The sequence below is a fragment of the Thamnophis sirtalis genome, unplaced genomic scaffold (assembly GCF_051295495.1).
Source record: "Thamnophis sirtalis isolate CommonGarterSnake01/CBP01778 unplaced genomic scaffold, rThaSir2_p1.2 scaffold_11, whole genome shotgun sequence".
Lineage (NCBI taxonomy): Eukaryota > Metazoa > Chordata > Lepidosauria > Squamata > Natricidae > Thamnophis > Thamnophis sirtalis.
In genome coordinates, this window is record NW_028261391.1 from 68,164,806 (window position 1) to 68,185,578 (window position 20,773).

A 20,773-nucleotide genomic window follows, 5' to 3' on the forward strand; every position below is an offset into this window, starting at 1 on the left:
TTTTTTGGCTTTGTGGTTTTCCTTACTTCAAGCTTCATTCAAGCAAAATTTGCTTTCCCCAATGGTTTGTATAATAGTTTTAATCATCTTTTTCTAATCTGGCATGCATCGTACATGTTGGTGGGGGGACACTTAGAAAATTGCATCTATCTGTTGCTCTTTAGGTATTTTCTCCTGCCTAAATGTGTTCCCTTTTTCTAAACTATATGCCTAGGCATTTGCTGACTTTGAAAATATTATAAGGAGCAGTGGTGGGTTTCAAAAATTGTTCGAACCCACTCTGTGGGTGTGGCCTCCTTTGTGGGAGTGGCTTGCCGCCCATGTGACCGGATATGAAGATGCGACACTTGTCAGAACCACCTTGAATGACCTCACACACAGCACTGGCATGCATAAGAATAGGATGTCAACTTGTTTTTGAAAAGGCATCTTTGGTTTGCGTTAAAACAACTTCAACACACGCAATGTTCTGATTGCACCACAAACGCAGTAGTCATCCTTACCTTTCACAGAGGCACTGAGTTTTATAAATATGAGCATGATAGTGTAGAATAATCATATCCAAGGACCAGTGGTGGGTTTCAAAAAATTTTGGGACCTCTTCTGTAGGTGTGGCCTGCTTTCCGGGTCCACTGGTGGAACCTCTTCTAACCGGTTCGGTAGATTTGACGAACCGGTTCTACCGAATAGGTGCAAACTGGTAGGAACCCACCTCTGATAAGGAGGTATTTTATCTCCACAGGCTTAAATAATACTATACGTAAAGGAGATATGTGTGACCAGAGATGGAAACTGAAGTGCTTTATTCCAAATTTCTTCCTTTTTTTAATATTTATTTTCTCTGCACCCCACCCCTTCTCATTTGAATTTTTGGCCTGGCTGAAGTTTCTTTTTACATAATAGTCTTTCTTCGTTGTGCTTCGTTTAAGTAACTTGGTTATAGTGAAACTCTGCAGTTTTAAAATGAATGCCACTCTGTTGCTCTTTCAACAGAATGGAGGCCTCAATATCTTGTGAAGTCTGTGAAGCCACAGGGGAAATGAAAGAACCACTGAAACAATGTATAGCTTGGCTTAAAGCTTATTTCACCGAACCCCAGTTAATGCCGAAACTTCCACTGCCTCCTTTTCACCATCATCTCCTAGAACAAGGTATGTATGCCTCGTAGTGTAACATTTGGCGCTTCTTATATGATGTGCGCTTCTGTTGTTGTTTTTTAAAAAGGTCTGTACTTGGCTTTTGGGTAACACGTTAGAGATTAAAATCTGCAAAAAAGTTATGATTTTATTTTATTGATATCAAAATCCAAGTACAGTGGAAGTCTGCGCTGGCCTGCTAATCCTGCTTTCTGAAATTTCTAAAACACAAAAAGAGTGTTTCTCAACCGCAGCAACTTTAAAAACGTGTGGCTTTCAATTCCCGGTGTTCCCCCAGCCCACGCAACGTAAAATGGCTGAGTTTGAGAAATAGTGTGCTAAAAGAATGCTTCAGTGGGATTCAGTTCCATGAGACAGTCACCAGATCTTCATTTAATGGCAATAGAGCTGAAGAAGCTTCTTGGATGAAAAGCGAAACTTCTTCAAAGAAAAACAAGAATGTCCAGTTGCGTCTTGAAAAAAAAAAAAAAACACCTTTGGGACTTTAATGACAATAGTTTAATTATCATCCGGAAGAAACTGCGTGCAATAAAATAAGAGTTTCAAGTTCCATATTTCTAAAAGGTGTTAATTGTTTCTATTGTTAAACACAATAGAAGTAGGGATTTTGCTTTTTCTGACAGATGGCATCAGGGAGAGTCACCTCCAGTCTCTAGCATCAGTGGTGGGTTTCAAAAATTGTTCAAACCTACTCTGTGGGTGTGGCCTCCTTTGTGGGAGTGGTTTGCCGCCCATGTGACTGGATGGGAGTGGCTTGCCGCCCATGTGACCGGATATGAAGATGCCGACGACACTTGTCAGAACCACCTTAAATTACCTCGCACACAGCACTGGCATGATAGGAATATGATGTAAACTTGTTTTTCAAAAGGCATCTTTGGTTTCCGTCAAAACAACTTCAACACGCACAATGTTCTGATTGCACCACAAACGCAGTAGTCATCCTTACCTTTCACAGAGGCACTGAGTTTTATAAATATGAGCATGATAGTGTAGAATAATCATATCCAAGGACCAGTGGTGGGTTTCAAAAAATGTTTGGAACCTCTTCTATAGGTGTGGCCTGCTTTCCGGGTCCACTGGTGGAACCTCTTCTAACCGGTTCGGTAGATTTGATGAACCGGTTCTACCGAATAGGTGCGAACTGGTAGGAACCCACCTTGAAGTTACTCGGGGGTGGGGGAGATATGAAGAAAAAATATTTTAACCAGATTAATACTTATTAATATCAGTGACTTAAACTAAAAAATAGGTTTAATTTGACTTTAGCTTAAAACTCGGCCCATGTGTTTTGTTTCCTCATTTCGAACTCTGGAGGAATGTTTGAGGAGAACACCATTTTATTTGTCTTTACACACCTTTACGCACACACAAAAATTGCTGAATTATACAATTAATACGAAGGGCTGAATTATTAGAATGCAGATCACTCACTTATTTATCAGAAATACGGTGGGAATTTCCATTAGAGATAGCCAGAGTCTTCCTGCTTCATTTCTTACATTGCTTTTGTGCTGGTTGACTGTCCCTTCATGCAGCACCTAAACTTTCCAGTTTTGCAGTGGTGATTTCAGTAACTAATGTGGGAATGGCCGTGTGATTTGTTTTTGTTGCAGTTTTATTCCTCTCATTATGGGAAATGATTTTTACTCTTCAAAATGAGCGATGTGAATATACCGCATTTTGTTTTACATATGTGTTGGCGAATACCGTTGCATTTAGATCCTCTTTTTGCAATCTATTACTCCAAAATACATATTTAATTTGCACTTATATTCAGATGTGGATTTATTCTTCATCTGCTTTGAATAATAAATGTTGATGTATGTTAGGAACTGCATCCCCGTCTATTTTGACTTTGGTATTTTTCTGTAAAATTGACAAAGCTTTCCTTGGCTACAGCTATATCAAAATATAAATGAAGCAAAATTGATGAATCTATTGTCAATTTGTTGCTGCTATTTTCTTGATAAAAACCCCTTTATAGTTGCAGTCATAACCATATATGCGTAGGAGCAAATTGACTAAAATTAATGGGATTGCTTTACCTTTATTTACTAAATTGTTCCTATATGCAGTTGTTAAAAGCCAGGCTAGAAATACCTCAAATTACAGTCTCCTTGACATTTGATCCTCACTGAGCTTTTCATATATAAATATTTAAGAATAAAAAACAACGCAGAGCTGGGGATTATGGAAAGGGATCTTATGTATTACAGTGACATTTTATCAGATAGTAGAACATTTACAGGAGAAAAAAAATAGAATAGGTTGTTCTCTGGCTAGGCAGAAATTTTAGTTATTTTTGCATGGAGATAGAGTGATGAGATTTTAAAAAGGCAAGCGTGTTACAGTGATTAAGATGTTGAAGTAGCCCCCCCAAAAATCCACACTGAAATCCATTCTCTGTCACTGGGTGATTTGGGGCTATCCATTCTCTTAGCCCAACCCACTGAAAAATGTTGTCCTTTTAGAGGAAGATAGGAGAACGGAGCACTAGCCACACGGCCTTGAGCAAGATATACATCTAATAAATATACCTCTCTTCAGGGCAAAATATTCACCATGTAGCTCCTAATTCCAGACAGATGTTAATTTATTTTTCTATCGAAATGTTACATTATCTGATTGTTTACTAGTAGAATCTTCTTGACTGAGTGTCGTCCCCCCCCCCATTTTTTCCCCAATATTACACATATCCATTATGGTTAGTAATCCTTAGAGTGGGATAGGGTCTGTACTAATGTTTGAATTGACAATAAAATTTTGAAATGAAGTAAGATCTGGCACAGGTTCTTTTAACATCACAAAAATATAAAGACAAATATCAGCCATGTCAAAATTACAATGCAATCTCTCCAGAATCGGGTCAGAATCGTAAGTTCTGGGTTCTGATCAGCTAAGAGAGAATTACCGCGAGGGGTATTTCATGCTCAATCAATGTGATTCATCTAGCATTCTCATATTACGGGGAATCGTATACAATATTCAGTGCAAGATCACAGTGATCTTCTTCTTGGGAGATAGTAATTAATTTAAGAACACTAATGACTGAAGTACAGCATGTCAAACAGTAAATGTTTTTTAAATGTGATGTTATAAAACTATAAAGCCAAGGCCAACATATCTTTAACCCTCACAGGGACAAAGAGGACACACAGATCTGATTCAGTATCCTTCCTCAATTAAGGAAAAGTCAGATTTTGTAAAAATCCCATTGGGATTATCATTGGGGGTGTCAGGTCACAATAACTTAGAGCACAATATCATTTCCCCATGAAATCTGAAAATTGTCTTGGAGTAAAAATTAATTTGTGTCATTAGTTGACCTAGTATATCCAAACAAAATCATTAACGGACATCAACTTGATTCTATTTACCCATTACATCTTGGTCACATTTGAATGTTAGAAAAAATATAGCAGTTAGATTTATATATCGCTTCATAGGGCTTTCAGCCCTCTCTAAGCGGTTTACAGAGTCAGCTTATCGCCCCCACAGTCTGGGTCCTCATTTCACCCACCTCGGAAGGATGGAAGGCTGAGTCAACCTTGAGCCGGTGAGATTTGAACCGCTGAACTGCAGATAACAGTCAGCTGAAGTGGCCTGCAGTACTGCACTCTAACCTCTGCGCCACCTCGGCTCTATATCCCTTAAGTATTCAGTCTAAAGATTTTCTCGTGGTCTAAAATCTTGATAGGCACCGTTATATGATAGGCCTCGTTTCTTTTGAAGCAAGTAGTTTGCGACATGTGGATTCTATTCTAAACTCAAAAATTTTGTATGTAAGTAATTGTCAGGGCCGAGCTGGATATATTGACTTTTTCAGAAGATGAGAGAGCTGATGGCAATTTGAAGCCAAGGAACCAAGTACCAGTATTAATCAAGAAATAAAAGATTCAGTCCCTGTAATTCATGATCCTGATGTGAAGGATTCTGGCCTACAACTGGAAAAAAAGGCTCCCTACATTCCGGAGAACAGGATAATTTGAAGAAACGAAGGCAAAATTATATCTGCTTGCAGAAGGCAACTTGACTGTGAACTCTGACTCATTGACAATATCTGTTAAGTTTCACATAAATCTGAATAGGAATAAAGAAACTTTGGATACGAAAGGCAACCTGAGATCCTCCGAGAAAGAAATTTGTGTCACAGTCAGTCTTAAAGCGACATGTTGTATGTATCTGAACTCCTTAAATATGGATGTTTTTATTAACTGCAACCAACTTTCCCTTGGGATTTTTCCTTTGTATTTGGAGAGTTGAGACTGAGTTGTTACTCTCAGTCTGTTTTCAGACAGCGATACTTCTTGACCCCTTAACAAGCATGAAAGACAATCTCCAAATATCCAAGGTCATAATTTGCTCAGTAAAGTTTTCATTAATTTTCATTACTCTGCATTTCTAAATGATCTCTTTGCAAAGATAGTAAGAATAGGAAACAGTGATTCTTTATGTTCTCTTAGCCCAACAAGAGAGATGTTGTCCATAGTTCTTTGGACAATCATTACTGTTCAAACAGGGAAAAAAGCAGCATTAGAGAACAGCCCTGCTCAGAATAGAAATTGGAGCAGCAACTATTGGTTGCTGTCACACTTAACATAAATGTTAAGTATTTTCATGCATTGAAATATATAAAAAAAGAAAGAAATATTAGAATTATCTCATTCCGAATTCTAAAAAATAAATAATAGGTGAAGTAGATTTTTCTTCCCGAATAAAAAGACCTTGACTGACATTGGATTAAAAAAAAAAAAAACGTAATGAAATAAAGGATTCTTTTGCAAAACAGAAGATATTTTATTAGAGAAAAAAGATGCAAATTTGAGTTGAGAAAAAGGTGAGTGAGTAATCTGAATTCAACGAGTGGACTGAATCTAGTGTCTGGATTGTCAACCAGGATTGTATCCGGAGGTCATCTTCCTTAGTAAAATGAGACTAGAACTCGTTCAAACCAGCTGGTTTGTTAAAGAAATGAAAAGAAAATTGGGCACCAACAAGACTTTTTCCCCCCTTCCTGTGACTAATAGCAGCCCTCAAGCAAGTTGGTTACTCCAGTAGGGAACAGGCACCTCAGAATCAGACCTTTCAGAAGGTCTAGATTCTTCTTTGCCAAATTGTTAAATGGGTCACAGTGCAAAAGGTGCCCAGACCTCTAATTTAGAGAAAAGGCTTCGTAGCTGTGCTTTAATTTAAGTTCCTGAGTTTATGTTATCCACCAGACATGTGGTCCACGTTGACAAGACCTGTTAACAGATCTTTTTCATTGCATTTCTTTCTTATCTTTATGTCTATCCCAGTACCAATTGTTTAGTATGAAACTCAACGGTGAATAATTCTTCTCCTGCTGCTGGCAAAGAATGTTTATGCTGAACCAGAGAGTCCATTTAGGGTTTTTGAGAGTGCTGTTCTCTGCTGACTTTGTTTGTTTGTTTGTTTATTGGATTTATATGCCGCCCTTCTCCCAAGGACTCAGGGCAGCGTACAACATTAAAAAAACACATATTACAAAAGTTTAAAAAAAAATTAGAGAGGGTATCCAAAAAAAACAAACCCAATTAAGATTAACAATAACATTTTAAATTCGATTAAAATTAACAATAATCAATCATTTGTTTTATTTTGTTCAGGCCAGGCTGGCTTGCTGGAAAAGCCAACTTTTAGGGTGCATCGGAAGGACCGGAGGTTGGGTATTATACGAAGCTCCGGGATGGATGGATGGATGGATGGATGGATAGATAGATAGATAGATAGATAGATAGATAGATAGATAGATAGATAGATAGATAGATAGATAGATAGATAGATAGATATGGATGGATGGATGGATGGATGGATGGATGGATGGATGGATGGATGGATGGATAGATAGATAGATAGATAGATAGATAGATAGATAGATAGATAGATAGATAGATAGATATTTTGTCCACTTTGAGAAAGTCATCATCACACCCAGAAGCAACAGCAGCAGTATTATAAGTCACAAGTTCATATCCTGGGAAAGGAGATACAACTGCAGTGAATAAAGTGAATTTACCCATGTAGTACAGCTGTATTAATGTTATCAGTTTCATTTTTCCTATTACCTTCTCCTATTTTAAGATTAAGATCAAGACCTCCCAACGGCCGATAAGATCCCACAGATTGGGCCTCCTTCGGATGCCGTCAGTGTCGGCTGGCGGGCCCCCGGAGGAGAGCCTTCTCTGTGGCTGCTCCGACCCTGTGGAATCAGCTACCCCCAGAGATCCAGACCTTACTCACTCTCATGGCCTTCAGGAAAGCTGTTAAAAGCTGGCTGTTCCGGCAGGCCTGGGGCTGTTGACCTTGTTGTAAAGGTCCAGCCCCGATTAGATTGAATGAGTGTTGGGAATTTTAAACTATTCTTTTTATTTTATTTTATTTTTCCTTTCTTCCTCTTTGTAAGCCGCCCAGAGTCCTTCAGGATTGGGTGGCCTATAAATTCAATTAATTAATTAATTAATTAATTAATTAATTAATTAATTTGTTGCTTTGTTGTTTGTATCATATAATGCAAAGACTGAGGGCTTATGCACCAGAGACAAACACCTTCTGTGTCCAATCACACAATAAATAATATTCTATTCCATTCCATTCTATTGCCAAGTAAGCCCTTCTTAAAGAGGCCTTTCTTACAGAAGCCATGGAAACAAGTAAAATAATAATTCCCATTCCTTCTAGTTCCCCCCCCCCCCAAAAAAATAATTAACTCACATTACTTTTTGAAATGTAAATATTTACCTTTTTAAAAAATTGTTAGAAGTCACATGTGGCTGTTCCAATAGGTGCAGCTTATTGATGGATGTTCTTCTAAGCGCTTAGTCTAAATTTGTCTTGCCACGATTCTCTCCACATTTTGGAAATACAATATAGTATGATATAGGTATCATATTCAAGTTAAATAGAAGAGCTTGTTAAGGTGGCTAAAGGCAATTCAAAATGACAGCCAAGCTCAGGGTGATTGAACGGAGTAAAAACAGGACAAGCTGTCTCTCTACCTGCGGCATCATTTCTGTTGAAATTTGGCTATCAGTAAAGCTAGTGGTAGGATTTTCCTTCAACCCAATCCCTTTTTAGCTCTGCAGTTATCTGTTGAGCCATTTATTTGAGAATAGTCTTTAATGAAATCCTGGCATATGAATAATAAGATGAATACTTCCCCTAGGATTTTTTTGCCAGTGAACCCTGGGAAATAGTCAGAATGCATTTCCAGCTAAAATCACTTGATATACTGCAAAGTAGTGACATGGAAACAGGGAGATTGTGGGATCAGCGGAGAAAATAAAATTGCACTGTCCCAACTAAAGAGACTGCTGGATTCTGTTTAAAATGTTTTTTTTTTAATCTATGCTTTAATATGTTTTTTTTGGGGGGGGGGGAGACTTAATGCAATCTTGATCTTAGCAGTATCTTCCATCTTACAGTGACTATGATGGAGAAGTCTACAGAACCGGCTAGTTTGCTGCAAAATATAGAACAATATTTCCCTTGTGGTTTTGTTTTTGTTTTGTGTTGTTTCATTCGGTTTAGAACAACATTTGCCCACAAAAATAGCAGGGCAGAGATCAAATGTTCCCTAGATTTTTGCTTTATTTTTACTGCTGAAACAATGTGACATGTAAATGTTCTAAGAGTAGTAGAGCTATGGTTTTTAAAGTGTTTTCGTTTCTAAACATAACATTGCAATTCAATGGAAAACATCACTATTAACGGAACAACAGTAGATACGCTTCTGATATTTGAACGCCAACTAAGTAAAACTATTTAGTTTATTAGAGATGTTACAGGTCATATATTTTCTCTTTATTTAAACTATAGCTTTCAAATGTTGAACTTCATGAGATGCTAGTTCTGAATGAAGCTTGAAGGCTTTAAACCTCCATATGCCATTTTATTGATTTTTGACTTGCTATCAACTCTTGCACTCAAATTAAGTGGGAAAGAAATAGCTGATAGGGAAAAATGTAATTCTTCAGAGCTTAAGAATCCAGTGAACTACTTTTCAGGGGCAGTAGAAATCTAAGTTTATTGCTTTCCAAAGCTACCTGTGGAAAAAGTGACGGGGGGGGGAGCTGATCAAAAGAGGAGGAAGAAATAGAAGACATCCATGAATTTAAAGACATGGTCTAGATTGTCAGATGTCTTGAATCAATACACAGAGGTCACTTCATGGCAAGCATGAACAGTTTACATAGCAGGAAGTTGATAACTACTGTTCATCTCAGTGATTTGTAACATGAAGAGAAAAAGAGACCCTTGAAATTGAAAGAAACTGGAGGAAATCAGAAGCAAAAGCTGACCCATGATTTAATTGCAGTGTCTTCTGTAAGCAGTTTTTTGACATTGAGCATGAAAAAAAAAATGAAATACAAATATATCTTGAAAGATTGATTTTTGGACCATAGTAGGTTTAGTGTTCTCAGTCAGGGACACAAAGCTGATTGGAATCGGACAGCATCCAAACTGAATAAAATAAAATAATCAAATAAAATAACTCTAATCAGTGCTGCTGGAAAGTAAAAGTTTTTCCTTTTCTATAACCTGTTCATTTTGCCATTTTTTCCAGCTGAAAATGGAAGAACAAAAATCTATATTACACTAGGCATTCCTAAAACCAAAAGGCAAATTTGGAGGGAAGGTTGAAATGCGGTCTGTATTTAGAGCTATTGTCTCTGGATGTGTTACTATATTCACCTTTTCTCCAGATGTGGTACACCTTTGTGTTGGTTACCCCCTAACTTTATCAAAAGATAAACAAATTGCAGTTTTATAAATATTATTTTAAACAGAGTATTTCCTTTATAAAATGAGTGGATTTACTTTTATTCATCTAAGTTGCAGCTTCTTCTATTCCAATCAGTATCTCTTCTGCCATACAGAATATGCCATAAGCCTAAAACAATTCCAAATTTTTCTTTATTAAACCAATTTGGGTTTCTTTTGCACAGAATAGTATAATAGATCATTTTCTAAAAGACCGTGTCCGCTGGTCTTAATTTTGCCCCGTCTATCACTGGATATCTTCATACGTATACAAATTATTGAATTAAATTCCTTTTGTTAAATTGTTACTAAGAAATGTTATATATTAGTAATATATAATAAACTAAAATTAGAGAGTTTCAACTTATTCTAAAATCTGCAACTATGGGATATGGAGAAAAGCTATTTACAAGTAGTTTTCAACCCAACAACCACAGTTGGGACTGAAACTTCCATCGCTAAGCGATGCAGCCATTAAGAGAATCACACCCAGGATGTTCTAGGACCTTTATGACCACATTTATTAAGCAAATAATGACTTTGCTTCTTGGTGCATGAAAAATAGTAAATGGTGGTCATGTAACAGAACAAAATAACAAAGTTGGAGATCTTCTAATTGAACCCTCTGCTCAAGCAGGAAACACGGTACCATGTCATACAAGTGGCTGTTCAATCTCTTTTAAAAGCTTGCAGTGATGGATCACTCACAACTTTTGAAGAAGACTTGGGCTCGAGTGGCACAAGCATAGCTGCAGGACTCTGTTACTTAGAACCAACCTCAATAGAAGTGGTTCCAGCAACCTTCTTATAGAGATGATTTCCTGGTACCTGGTGGAGCCAACATGTCCTAACATATTTTTTTCCCCTTGCAATTAGCCTCCTTCCTGGGCCAAGCAATATTAGTTGAGACTCTAGGCTTCTACGTGCAACGTTCACACTATCCACACGGGTTGTTCTTACATGTGCTAACCACCAGGCCTTCCTCTGCTGTCACAGTGCCCCAATTCTCCCCTCGTTTGTCTGAATACGTAGCAACTACACCAAATGTCAGAATTGGCAGCAATGTTCCCTCTAATTTTTTTTCGGTGTGTGCGGAAAAGTATAGTGTTTGAGCACCATATTTTCATGCCTGAGCACCTGAATTTTTTTAGCCACAATTGCCATCAGAGCAGGTGTTGGGAAAGGGGGCAAGGAGGAAAAGGGTCCCCTCCCTTTTAATATTTTTAATATTTTTTAATATTTCCTTATACATTTTAGGGACCTTTCCTTACATAATTGGTGTTTTCTTTCATACATTTGGATTTCTAATTTCTGTTTCCGTTAGTTGGCAATTGCTAAAACCAATCCCACGTGAAAAAGTATTCAAAGCCTTCTCGATTTTAATTGTCAATTTATTTATTCCTGCACATTGTAATATTTATTCATTTACATATCTCTGTTTTTCCGCTGTTGTGCAAACGCAATTCCAGCAGCTGCTAACAGGTGTAAAATTAAATATATATTATACTCCCTTTCAAATAGCCAACAAAACATTTCTGGTTTTAATTCCATATCTTGCTTTACGATTGCTTCTAACCACTAACTTCTGAATAGCTACTTGGACCGAACTAAGTACTAATTCATAATTTCATATCCGGTCACGTGGGCGGCAAGCTACTCCCACCCGGTCACATGGGCAGCAAGCCACTCCCATCCAGTCACATGGGTGGCAAGCCACTCCCACAAAGGAGGCCACACCCACAGAGTAGGTTCCAACAATTTTTGAAGCCCACCACTGCCTATAACTCTCTATGAAAATGTGCCCATTGGCTCCAAGGAGCCCCACCACTACACTGCAGAATGTGCTTCTGCTGAAATTGTTTTCTGAGTAGTGATTGCTGTAGGCTAAACTGATGTTTTGCATTTAGGAAGTTATATAAAACTTGGTCATTTTTTTCAGTGTTCTGAAAAAAGAATATTTTCCTTATAATTTTTTTTCTGGCTATCACTATCTATCTCCATCAGTGGGCATGGGAACCTTAACATAGGCTGTGAAGGATAGAGGGCCTTCAGTATAGTATCTATGGCTTTGTAACTTTGGGCTTGATTTGGTTTACCTCGTTTGTCATTTCTATGCAACTGCTGCTTCGCAATAATTTGCTCAGCAAAGCTAAATGGTGAAGAATCTGCATCTATAGCAATAGCAATAGCAGTTAGACTTATATACCGCTTCATAGGGCTTTCAGCCCTCTCTAGGCGGTTTACAGAGTCAGCATATCGCCCCCACAGTCTGAGTCCTCATTTCACCCACCTCGGAAGGATGGAAGGCAACCTTGAGCCGGTGAGATTTGAACCGCTGAACTGCAGATAACAGTCATCTGAAGTGGCCTGCAGTACTGCACCCTAACCACTGCGCCACCTCGGCTCGGTATCTCTCAGTATCTCTCCTCTTCGTTTACAACTTCATTGATTCAAGTACCAATGTCTAATCTGTGTGTTTCAAGAGAGGGTATATATGCTCTACAATATAAAGACAGATTCCAGATTGAATATAACAATTTGAACATGGATTTCCAATTGTCCATTAGAGAGCCGAGGTGGCGCAGTGGTTAAATGCAGCACTGCAGGCTACTTCAGCTGACTGCAGTTCTGCCGTTCGGCTGTTCAAATCTCACCGGCTCAGGGTTGACTCAGCCTTCCATCCTTCCGAGGTGGGTAAAATGAGGACCTGGATTGTTGTTGGGGGCGATATGCTGACTCTGTAAACCGCTTAGAGAGGACTGAAAGCCCTATGAAGCGGTATATAAGTCTAACTGCTATTGCTATTGCTATTAAATTGGACAGTCCATAATCCCGTCAATCTGTGGTATTGGTGGGATTTCATCATCATGCAAAAGACGCAAATCACATCATTTGCATAAGGACACCAATTTAAATAAGGCTCATCCCTACAAGGCTGAAGTAGCAATGGCTACCCAAGCTTCTCTGCAGGATGTTTGGTTACAGGGATAGTGATGCTCGGTTGGATTATTTGGTCAATAGCAATAGCAGTTAGACTTATATACCGCTTCATAGGGCTTTCAGCCCTCTCTAAGCGGTTTACAGAGTCAGCATATCGCCCCCAACAACAATCCGGGTCCTCATTTTACCCACCTCGGAAGGATGGAAGGCTGAGTCAACCTTGAGCTGGTGAGATTAGAACCGCTGAACTGCAGAACTGCAGTCTGCTGAAGTAACCTGTAGTGCTGCATTTAACCACTGCGCCACCTCAGCTCTATAAAAACAGCCTTGGAAAGAAGATGTTAAAGAAAGGCACAAGCAGAGGGGAAGGTGCTCCTTTTCCTTAATATCTGCTCTCAAATCTATTTGTGCTTCCCACTTTTTTTGATATAGCTATAGGTGATAAATGAGCCTCCGTTTCTAAGAATTTGATCGTTGATTACCAACAGTTCCGGCATCAAGGGTGTTTAAGGTATGTTATTTAACATATCAAGTTGTTAGGGCAAAATAGAAGCTGTTACGGAAAAAGAACGGAGGAAAGCAGCTTATTTGCAAGTTGCCTACATTATTCAATGTTTGTGTATCCTTTGCAAGATCAGACCTCACAGAAGCTATTATCCTGCTACTCCAACACTAGCAAGGCTGGAAGTTTTTTGCTGGTGTAGCATTTACCATAAGGTAAAGCTCAGAGAAGCTTGGTGGCATGCAATTAGCCATGGAGTAGTAATTGATGACAGCATTGTTGATTTGTATAATGAAATCACGGTGACATAAATCACAGTAGAATTTGGCCTGTTGGATGTGAATTCCATCGCGTTGACATTTTATATACTTTGCTTTTTTTTAAAAAAATCATATTTTCATTTTGATCTGTCTGTTTGCTTCCAATTTTAAACCAACACAAACAATTACTGATCCCTACAATCAGACATATATAATGTAATGTATTGCTTTCATCCATTTTTTTTGCAAATACTTTAATTAAATATATATTATAATATATTATATATTAATATAAATTCTTGATGCTAAGTTACTCTGCAACCCTGCGTGCCCTTTTCCAGCATTCATCGCGATCATTTACCAAATATGAGTAATGGCCAGTATATTTTATTAAAAAATAAAAAAGACTCTAAGCTACAAAAGCATACTTTCCCCTGAAAATTTGCATCTCATCCTCTTTTCTGGATAAAATATGCAAGAACTAACATAAATGGCATACTGACGGTTTTTTTCCCCATGAATTGGGTCTTTGATGTTCAAGAGGAGCCTGTTGTTAAAGAACATCCCTAGAAGGCTGTAGAAAACCGTTTCTCTTTATGACAAATGTAAAATAGTTAGTTGAGTATGTTGGTGTCATTAGTTTGTGAATCGCATCCTTAAAAATAACTGTGGAGGAGCCAAATCGGTTTAAAAGAAGATAACGAAATGGTTTAAGCTACTTAGGTTGCATGCCAATTATATTTTAATATTCAACGGAGCATATTTTACTAAGAAAAAAGGCAGCGTTGGTGCATGCATAACTCATTGCCAGCGTCGGCCAGCTGTGCCACTCTTCCCTTTCGAATCACTTTGTGCATTTTAGTAGCATGGTAATTTAGTAGAGAACTACCTGAGTGATGGCATTTTCAATGAGCAGGTAATCTACAGAGAATTTTTATATGGTTATGAGTTCTGCACTTCAGCCTGGCAACACAAAAATACATCAAGACCAATTACGGTATCAACTTTCAGCGTGATACCCTTGCCACGCTAGTGCATGTATTCCTGCCCCAGGCATTTCAAATTGCATCTAATTTGAAATCTTTGGGGTTTTAATTAAATTTTAGAATATATGGAATTCTTCATTAGTACCTGCTCTGAATAGCAGATTATACTTCTCAGCCTCTCGTTAAAGAAGTGGGCTGTGGTAAATAGGATGTTCAAGAACTGATCATTTGTGGTGCCTGGATATCGGGAACAGAAATAGGGAGATGCAAAATAATATCAAAAAGATTATTAGTCCAGTGAGGGACTCTTGATTTGTATTTTAATGGAATTTTACATTTCTCTTAATGATTTGCAAATTATCCCCTGATTATAAGATACATTAAGGTTTTTATTTTAATGGTGAAACAACCATTAGCAAAAAAAAAAAAAATTAAGAACTGCCTTTTAGAGTGTTTCCCTCCAGCAGATAAATATTGAAATCATTAACACCTTTTGATGTAATACAGCAGTTTAAATCTTTGCAGAAATAGTTCTAACCTTTTTATATGCGTGCCCACTTTGCTTCAGTCCACAATTGTCTTTACATTAGTAACCAATAAATGAAACTGAACCTATCATTACTTTCAAATAACTAAGGAAGATAAACACCTCTTTAAATCATTAATATTACATCTGCTTCAATAAACACTTTAGACCTAGTACTCACATACATTCTAATGAGGGTTTAATTTTTAATGGGGTACAATTTATAGTCCATGAAAGATCTATGATTATTTATTGAAGAAAAGTTAAGCCAGATAAAGATACCATTTTGTCCTGAGGTCGCAGAAAGAATTTGATATGTACAGTAAATTAGTAACCTGCAGGTTTTTTTCCCTTTGATTTCTCAAACAATTGAAAAATCCTCACTTCAGACATATTTCAAAACCAGAAAATTTTGAAATATTATTCCTGGCTAGACTGTTACAGTTTGATTAAAACTCATTGGCAATCTTGTTGGACAGAATGTATGAATCTTCTGTCTTACTACATTTCAACTAAATCCCAAGGGAAGAAAAATTATAAGGGAATTCCTTCCATTGGTGTTGTTTTATTTTTGTTTTCTTTTTTCCCCCCAATGACACTGCAACTGTCCCTATTAAAGATTTTAAAAAATGGCTCTTTTTCTTGCAAGAGCCCATATGAACACCCATCCGGTTTCTCTTTCAACAAATTCAGTGGAAAAATTACAAGTTTTGTAGCAATAGCAGTTTGAAGTTTCATTATAAAATGTAGAGCCAAGGTGGCGCAGTGGTTAAACTGCTAGATCAGCAGTTCAGCGGTTCAAATCTCACCGGCTCAGGGTTGACTCAGCCTTCCATCCTTCCGAGGTGGGTAAAATGAGGACCCAGATTGTTGGGGGCAATATGCTGACTCTCTGTAAACCGCTTAGAGAGGGCTGAAAGCCCTATGAAGCGGTATATAAGTCTACTGCTATAAGTCTACTGCTATTGCTATTTATATTCCGCCCTATTCCCTAAAAGGGACTCAGGGCGGCGAACAACTCCAACGGGAAGGGGAACATGCAATACAAAATAGACATTTAAAATAACCAACAACCACACCTGTCGAGAGGGGAAGAGAGCTCATCAACCCAAGGCCTGCCGGCACAGCCAGGTCTTAATGGCTTTTCGGAAAGCCAGGAGAGAGGTGAGGGTCCGAATCTCCGCGGGGAGTTCGTTCCAAAGGGCCGGAGCTGCAACAGAGAAGGCCCTCCCCCGGGTCGTAGCCAGGTGGCATTGGCTGGTGGATGGAACCCGGAGGAGGCCGACCCTGTGTTAGACTTGTATACCGCTTCATAGGGCTTTCAGCCCTCTCTAAGTGGTTTACAGAGTCAGCATATCGCCCCCACAGTCTGGGTCCTCATTTCACCCACCTCGGAAGGATGGAAGGCTGAGTCAACCTTGAGCCGGTGAGATTTGAACCGTCGAACTGCAGATAGCAGTCAGCTGAAGTGGCCGGCAGTACTGCACCCTAACCACTGCGCCACCTCGGCTCAACTGAAGTTTAACTAAGCTTTGTAAGCTAACCCTATCGCTGGCATTACCTAATGCTGCCTTTTTCTTCCTTTATTGTATTTTTGCTTACCTTTTTAAAAACCAAAGAATTGTACTAATTGTCAAAGTAGTTCTATTAAACTTTAGGAGCTCAGTATTAAGTAATAATGCAGTACTTTCTAAAGTACCTTAGAAGTAGAAAAAAACACCCACAGCTTTTCAAAATTACCCTATTGGGGGTGGTGGTTCTATAATGAACATATAAGAGCCGAGGTGGCACAGTGGTTAGGGTGCTGTACTGCAGGCCACTTCAGCTGACTGCTATCTGCAGTTCAGCGGTTCTAATCTCACCAGCTCAAGGTTGACTCAGCCTTCCATCCTTCCGAGGTGGGTAAAATGAGGACCCAGACTGTGGGGGCAAATATGCTGACTCTGTAAACTGCTTAGAGAAGGCTGAAAGCCCTATGAAGCGGTATATAAGTCTAACTGCTATTGCTATTGCTATAATGAACATATAGCCAAGGTTCTCCTTTTCCAAATCCTACCAACAGCTCCAGCATCAAAGACATTTAAAAGAATGTTATTTAGCACACCACTTATTTTAGTTAAACAATAGCTGTTACAGAACAAGGATGGGGGAAGGCAGTTCATTTACATGTTGGCCTACATTCTATTAGCATTGCCTTGAAACGATCTTCTGATTGTGTTTCTGTTTGTTTTTATTTTTACAATTCATTCAGCCTGAAGGAAAAGAAAACTATCTCAGGAAGTAGAGAGTTTAAGTGAAGTTCCCAAGTGTGAGGTCATTCACTTATCAGCTGTCCCAGATTTGGGGGGGGGGTCATTTCTTAAGTAGTTTGTGGTCCAGCTTCAAGCATCTATGTACGTATTGATTTTAATATAAACAAAATAAGGTTAGACATGCAATCTGGTTTATTTTTAAGCCTCAATATCTTTACTAGAGCCGAGGTGGCGCAGTGGTTAGGGTGCAGTACTGCAGGCCACTTCAGCTGACTGCTATCTGCAGTTCAGCGGTTCAAATCTCAGCGGCTCAAGGTTGACTCATCCTTCCGCCCTTCCGAGGTGGGTGAAATGAGGACCCAGACTGTGGGGGCGATATGCTGACTCTGTAAACCGCTTAGAGAGGGCTGAAAGCCCCATGAAGCGGTATATAAGTCTAACTGCTATTGCTATTGCTACTAGAAAGTAATGTTTTTGGACTATACTAGTCTGAGACTTTCCCCGATCATCAAAAGTCTTCCTTTGAGCAAAGTTTACAATCAAACCCACTGAAAGAATGACATTTGGTTGACCTTAAAAAGGGTAAGGCCTTAACACTTGTCTTGAAAACGGTGGCTACAATTGAAGTTGGCAGTGAAAAAGCGATTTAGATTTTTTTTTTCTTTTCTCCTCTAGCTGGCTTCTTCATTTTTTAAAAAATAATTAATAAATAAGAAAAATACACGCTTAAAACTAAAGGGTATAAATAGTGAACATGTGAGGTTCCAACTGATTCAGAAGATATTTGTTCAGATTCTCTTTATATTAGGAACAGAAAAACTCTAGGCTATTCTGGCCGATGAATAAGTAACAATGTTGTTTGACTCATTATTTTCTTGCAATTAAAAATAAATGAATGGATATAGTTACGACTTCATCTTGACCCTTGAACACATTGTCCGGATAACTGTGTCTCTTTGAACAAAATTCTATACAGTAGAACCTGTGGTCACAAACGCTTCTGATCACGACCAAATTGGATTCGGACAAAAAATTCACAATTTTTTTGTGTGGCCAATTTCTGCGCCTTTTTTTTTTTTTTTGGTAAGCACCAAATTTCCAACAGTAGATTCGGGTCACGACGGTATCAGGTTGCAACCAAAGTTATGGAACGAATTATGGTCGTGACCAGTGGTTCTACTGTAGTTTGTTTTTTGCAAGTTTGATTTCACTACAAGAGTCTTTGAATTCCTGTGTATATTGTCAGTATGTACACAGGAGTGTACAATACTGAGGATAAAATTGTAAAGGACCACTGAGCTTACTCTGGGATTTAGCATACAGATATAGTAATGCCCATTTTTTATGACTTTGCAATTTAGCAATTTAATAAATTTGTATGCCGCCCAATCCCGTAGGACTCTGGGCGGCTTACAGCAAGATAAAAATAAGAATTAAAAAAATAATGGGAGATATAATTTAAAAAACAGCACACCAAATATTCCATTTAAGTGGGGCTGGACCTTGTTCAACAGCCCCAGGTCTGCCGGAACAGCCAGGTTTTAGTGGCTTTTCGGAAGGCCGAGAGAGTGGGAAGGGTCCGGATCTCTACGGGTAGATTGTTCCACAGGGCCGGAGCAGCTACAGAGAAGGCCCTCCCCCGAGGAGCCGCCAGCCGGCATTGTCCAGTCGTCGGCACCCGGAGAAGGCCCAACCTGTGAGATCTAATTGGTCGTTGGGAGGTATGTGGCAGGAGGCGGTCTCTCAGATATCCAGGTCCTAAGCCATGTAGGGCTTTAAAAGTAACGATTAGCACCTTGAAGCGGGTTCGGAGACCAATAGGAAGCCAGTGCAGCTCGCGGAGGATAGGTGTAACATGGGTGTACCTAGGTACACCCGATATCGCTCGTGCGGCTGCATTCTGGACCAACTGTAGTCTCCAAACACTTTTCAGGGGCAGTCCCATGTAGAGCGCATTTGGAAGTGGCCCAAAGATGACTGACGCAGTGGTTAAATGCAGCACTGCAGGCTACTTCAGCTGACTGCAGTTCTGCAGTTCGGCTGTTCAAATCTCACCGGCTCAGGGTTGACTCAGCCTTCCATCCTTCCGAGGTGGGTGAAATGAGGACCCGGATTGTTGTTGGGGGCAAATATGCTGACTCTGTAAACCGCTTAGAGAGGGCTGAAAGCCCTATGAAGCGGTATATAAGTCTAACTGCTATTGCTATAAAAGGATTGTTTGCTCCTGAAGTGGATTTTATATAGTATGTCAGGCCTGGACTGGATTACTGCTGCTGAATTATAAATTCTAAAATGTGGGGCTTACAGAAATCCTGGGATTCTCTTTGGAAGTGATAGGTGTTGCAAGTGATTAGTTTTCAACTTTGATGTAAAACTTCGTTGCAGAAGCATACCGATTTAATTTTTTGAAAAATAGTGACATGCAAAAATTAAAATCTTTTAAGTATGCGTTAGCTTATCTGATGCTATTTCCTCCTTGAGGCTGAGAGTGAAGCAGAATGAGCCCCTGTAAACCTTAATATCCTGTTTCTATCACACAGTCTCTGCCATGAATTACTGTATTTTTTCGGAGTATAAGACAAACCAAGATTTTGAAGAGGCAAATTTTTTAAAAAAGTTTTTGCACTCTGCGGACCTCCCAAAAACGGCCTGTTTTTCATGAAAACGGACGCCCCCCCCTTTTTTTTAAAGGGCATGAATAGCCTTTAGGAAGCCTGTAGACTGCTCCTGGGGGGTGCCCCCCCAAAAAACGAGCAAAAAATGGTCCATTTTTCGCTCATTTCTGCCCTCCCCAGGACCACTCTGAAAGCCTCCCAAAGGCTATGCATGACCATTTTGGTGAAGGCGCGGAGTTTTGGGAGGCAAAAAATTGCTATATTCAGTGTATAAGACGCACCCAGATTTCCAGCCTCTTTTTTTGAGGGGAAAAATGGTGCGTCTTATACTCTGAAAAATACGGTATCCCATCCCAGATTATTCCATTAGAGCATTAATACTTCTATAACAGCAGCTGTGCGTTTACACACTAACAATTATTTCTGTTGTCAGAAATCAGAACCCATGAGCCGTATAGATAGGTTGAGATCACATGGGTGAAACAGGGCAGGCAAACTTAAAAAGAAGAAAAAATACTATAGTCTTCTGATGCATTAAAACACACTATAGATATGATAAATACATCCATTTGTAATTCATAGAATGGAGAAAATATTATTTAATTTTCTGTATGGCAATGTTGAAAAATCCAACAAAATAACTCAGAAATTTATTTGTTTATAACTCAATTAAGGAAAAATTATGAAACTACTGAGCCATATTTTCCAAGGAATGATTGTTGGAGCTCCAGAAATATTGGCTCCGCCCATT

The 20,773-nt window shown here is 38.9% G+C and overlaps 1 protein-coding gene across 1 annotated transcript in view; it reads left to right on the forward strand.

Annotated features, from left to right (window-relative positions):
• Nucleotides 1-20,773, forward strand: part of MGMT (O-6-methylguanine-DNA methyltransferase) — a 196,714-nt gene that overhangs the window by 137,291 nt on the left and 38,650 nt on the right. The window contains exon 3 of the mRNA XM_087725984.1: nt 994-1,151. Within this exon, the coding sequence (XP_087582110.1) occupies nt 994-1,151 (158 nt within the window). The remainder of the gene's footprint in view (nt 1-993; nt 1,152-20,773) is intronic.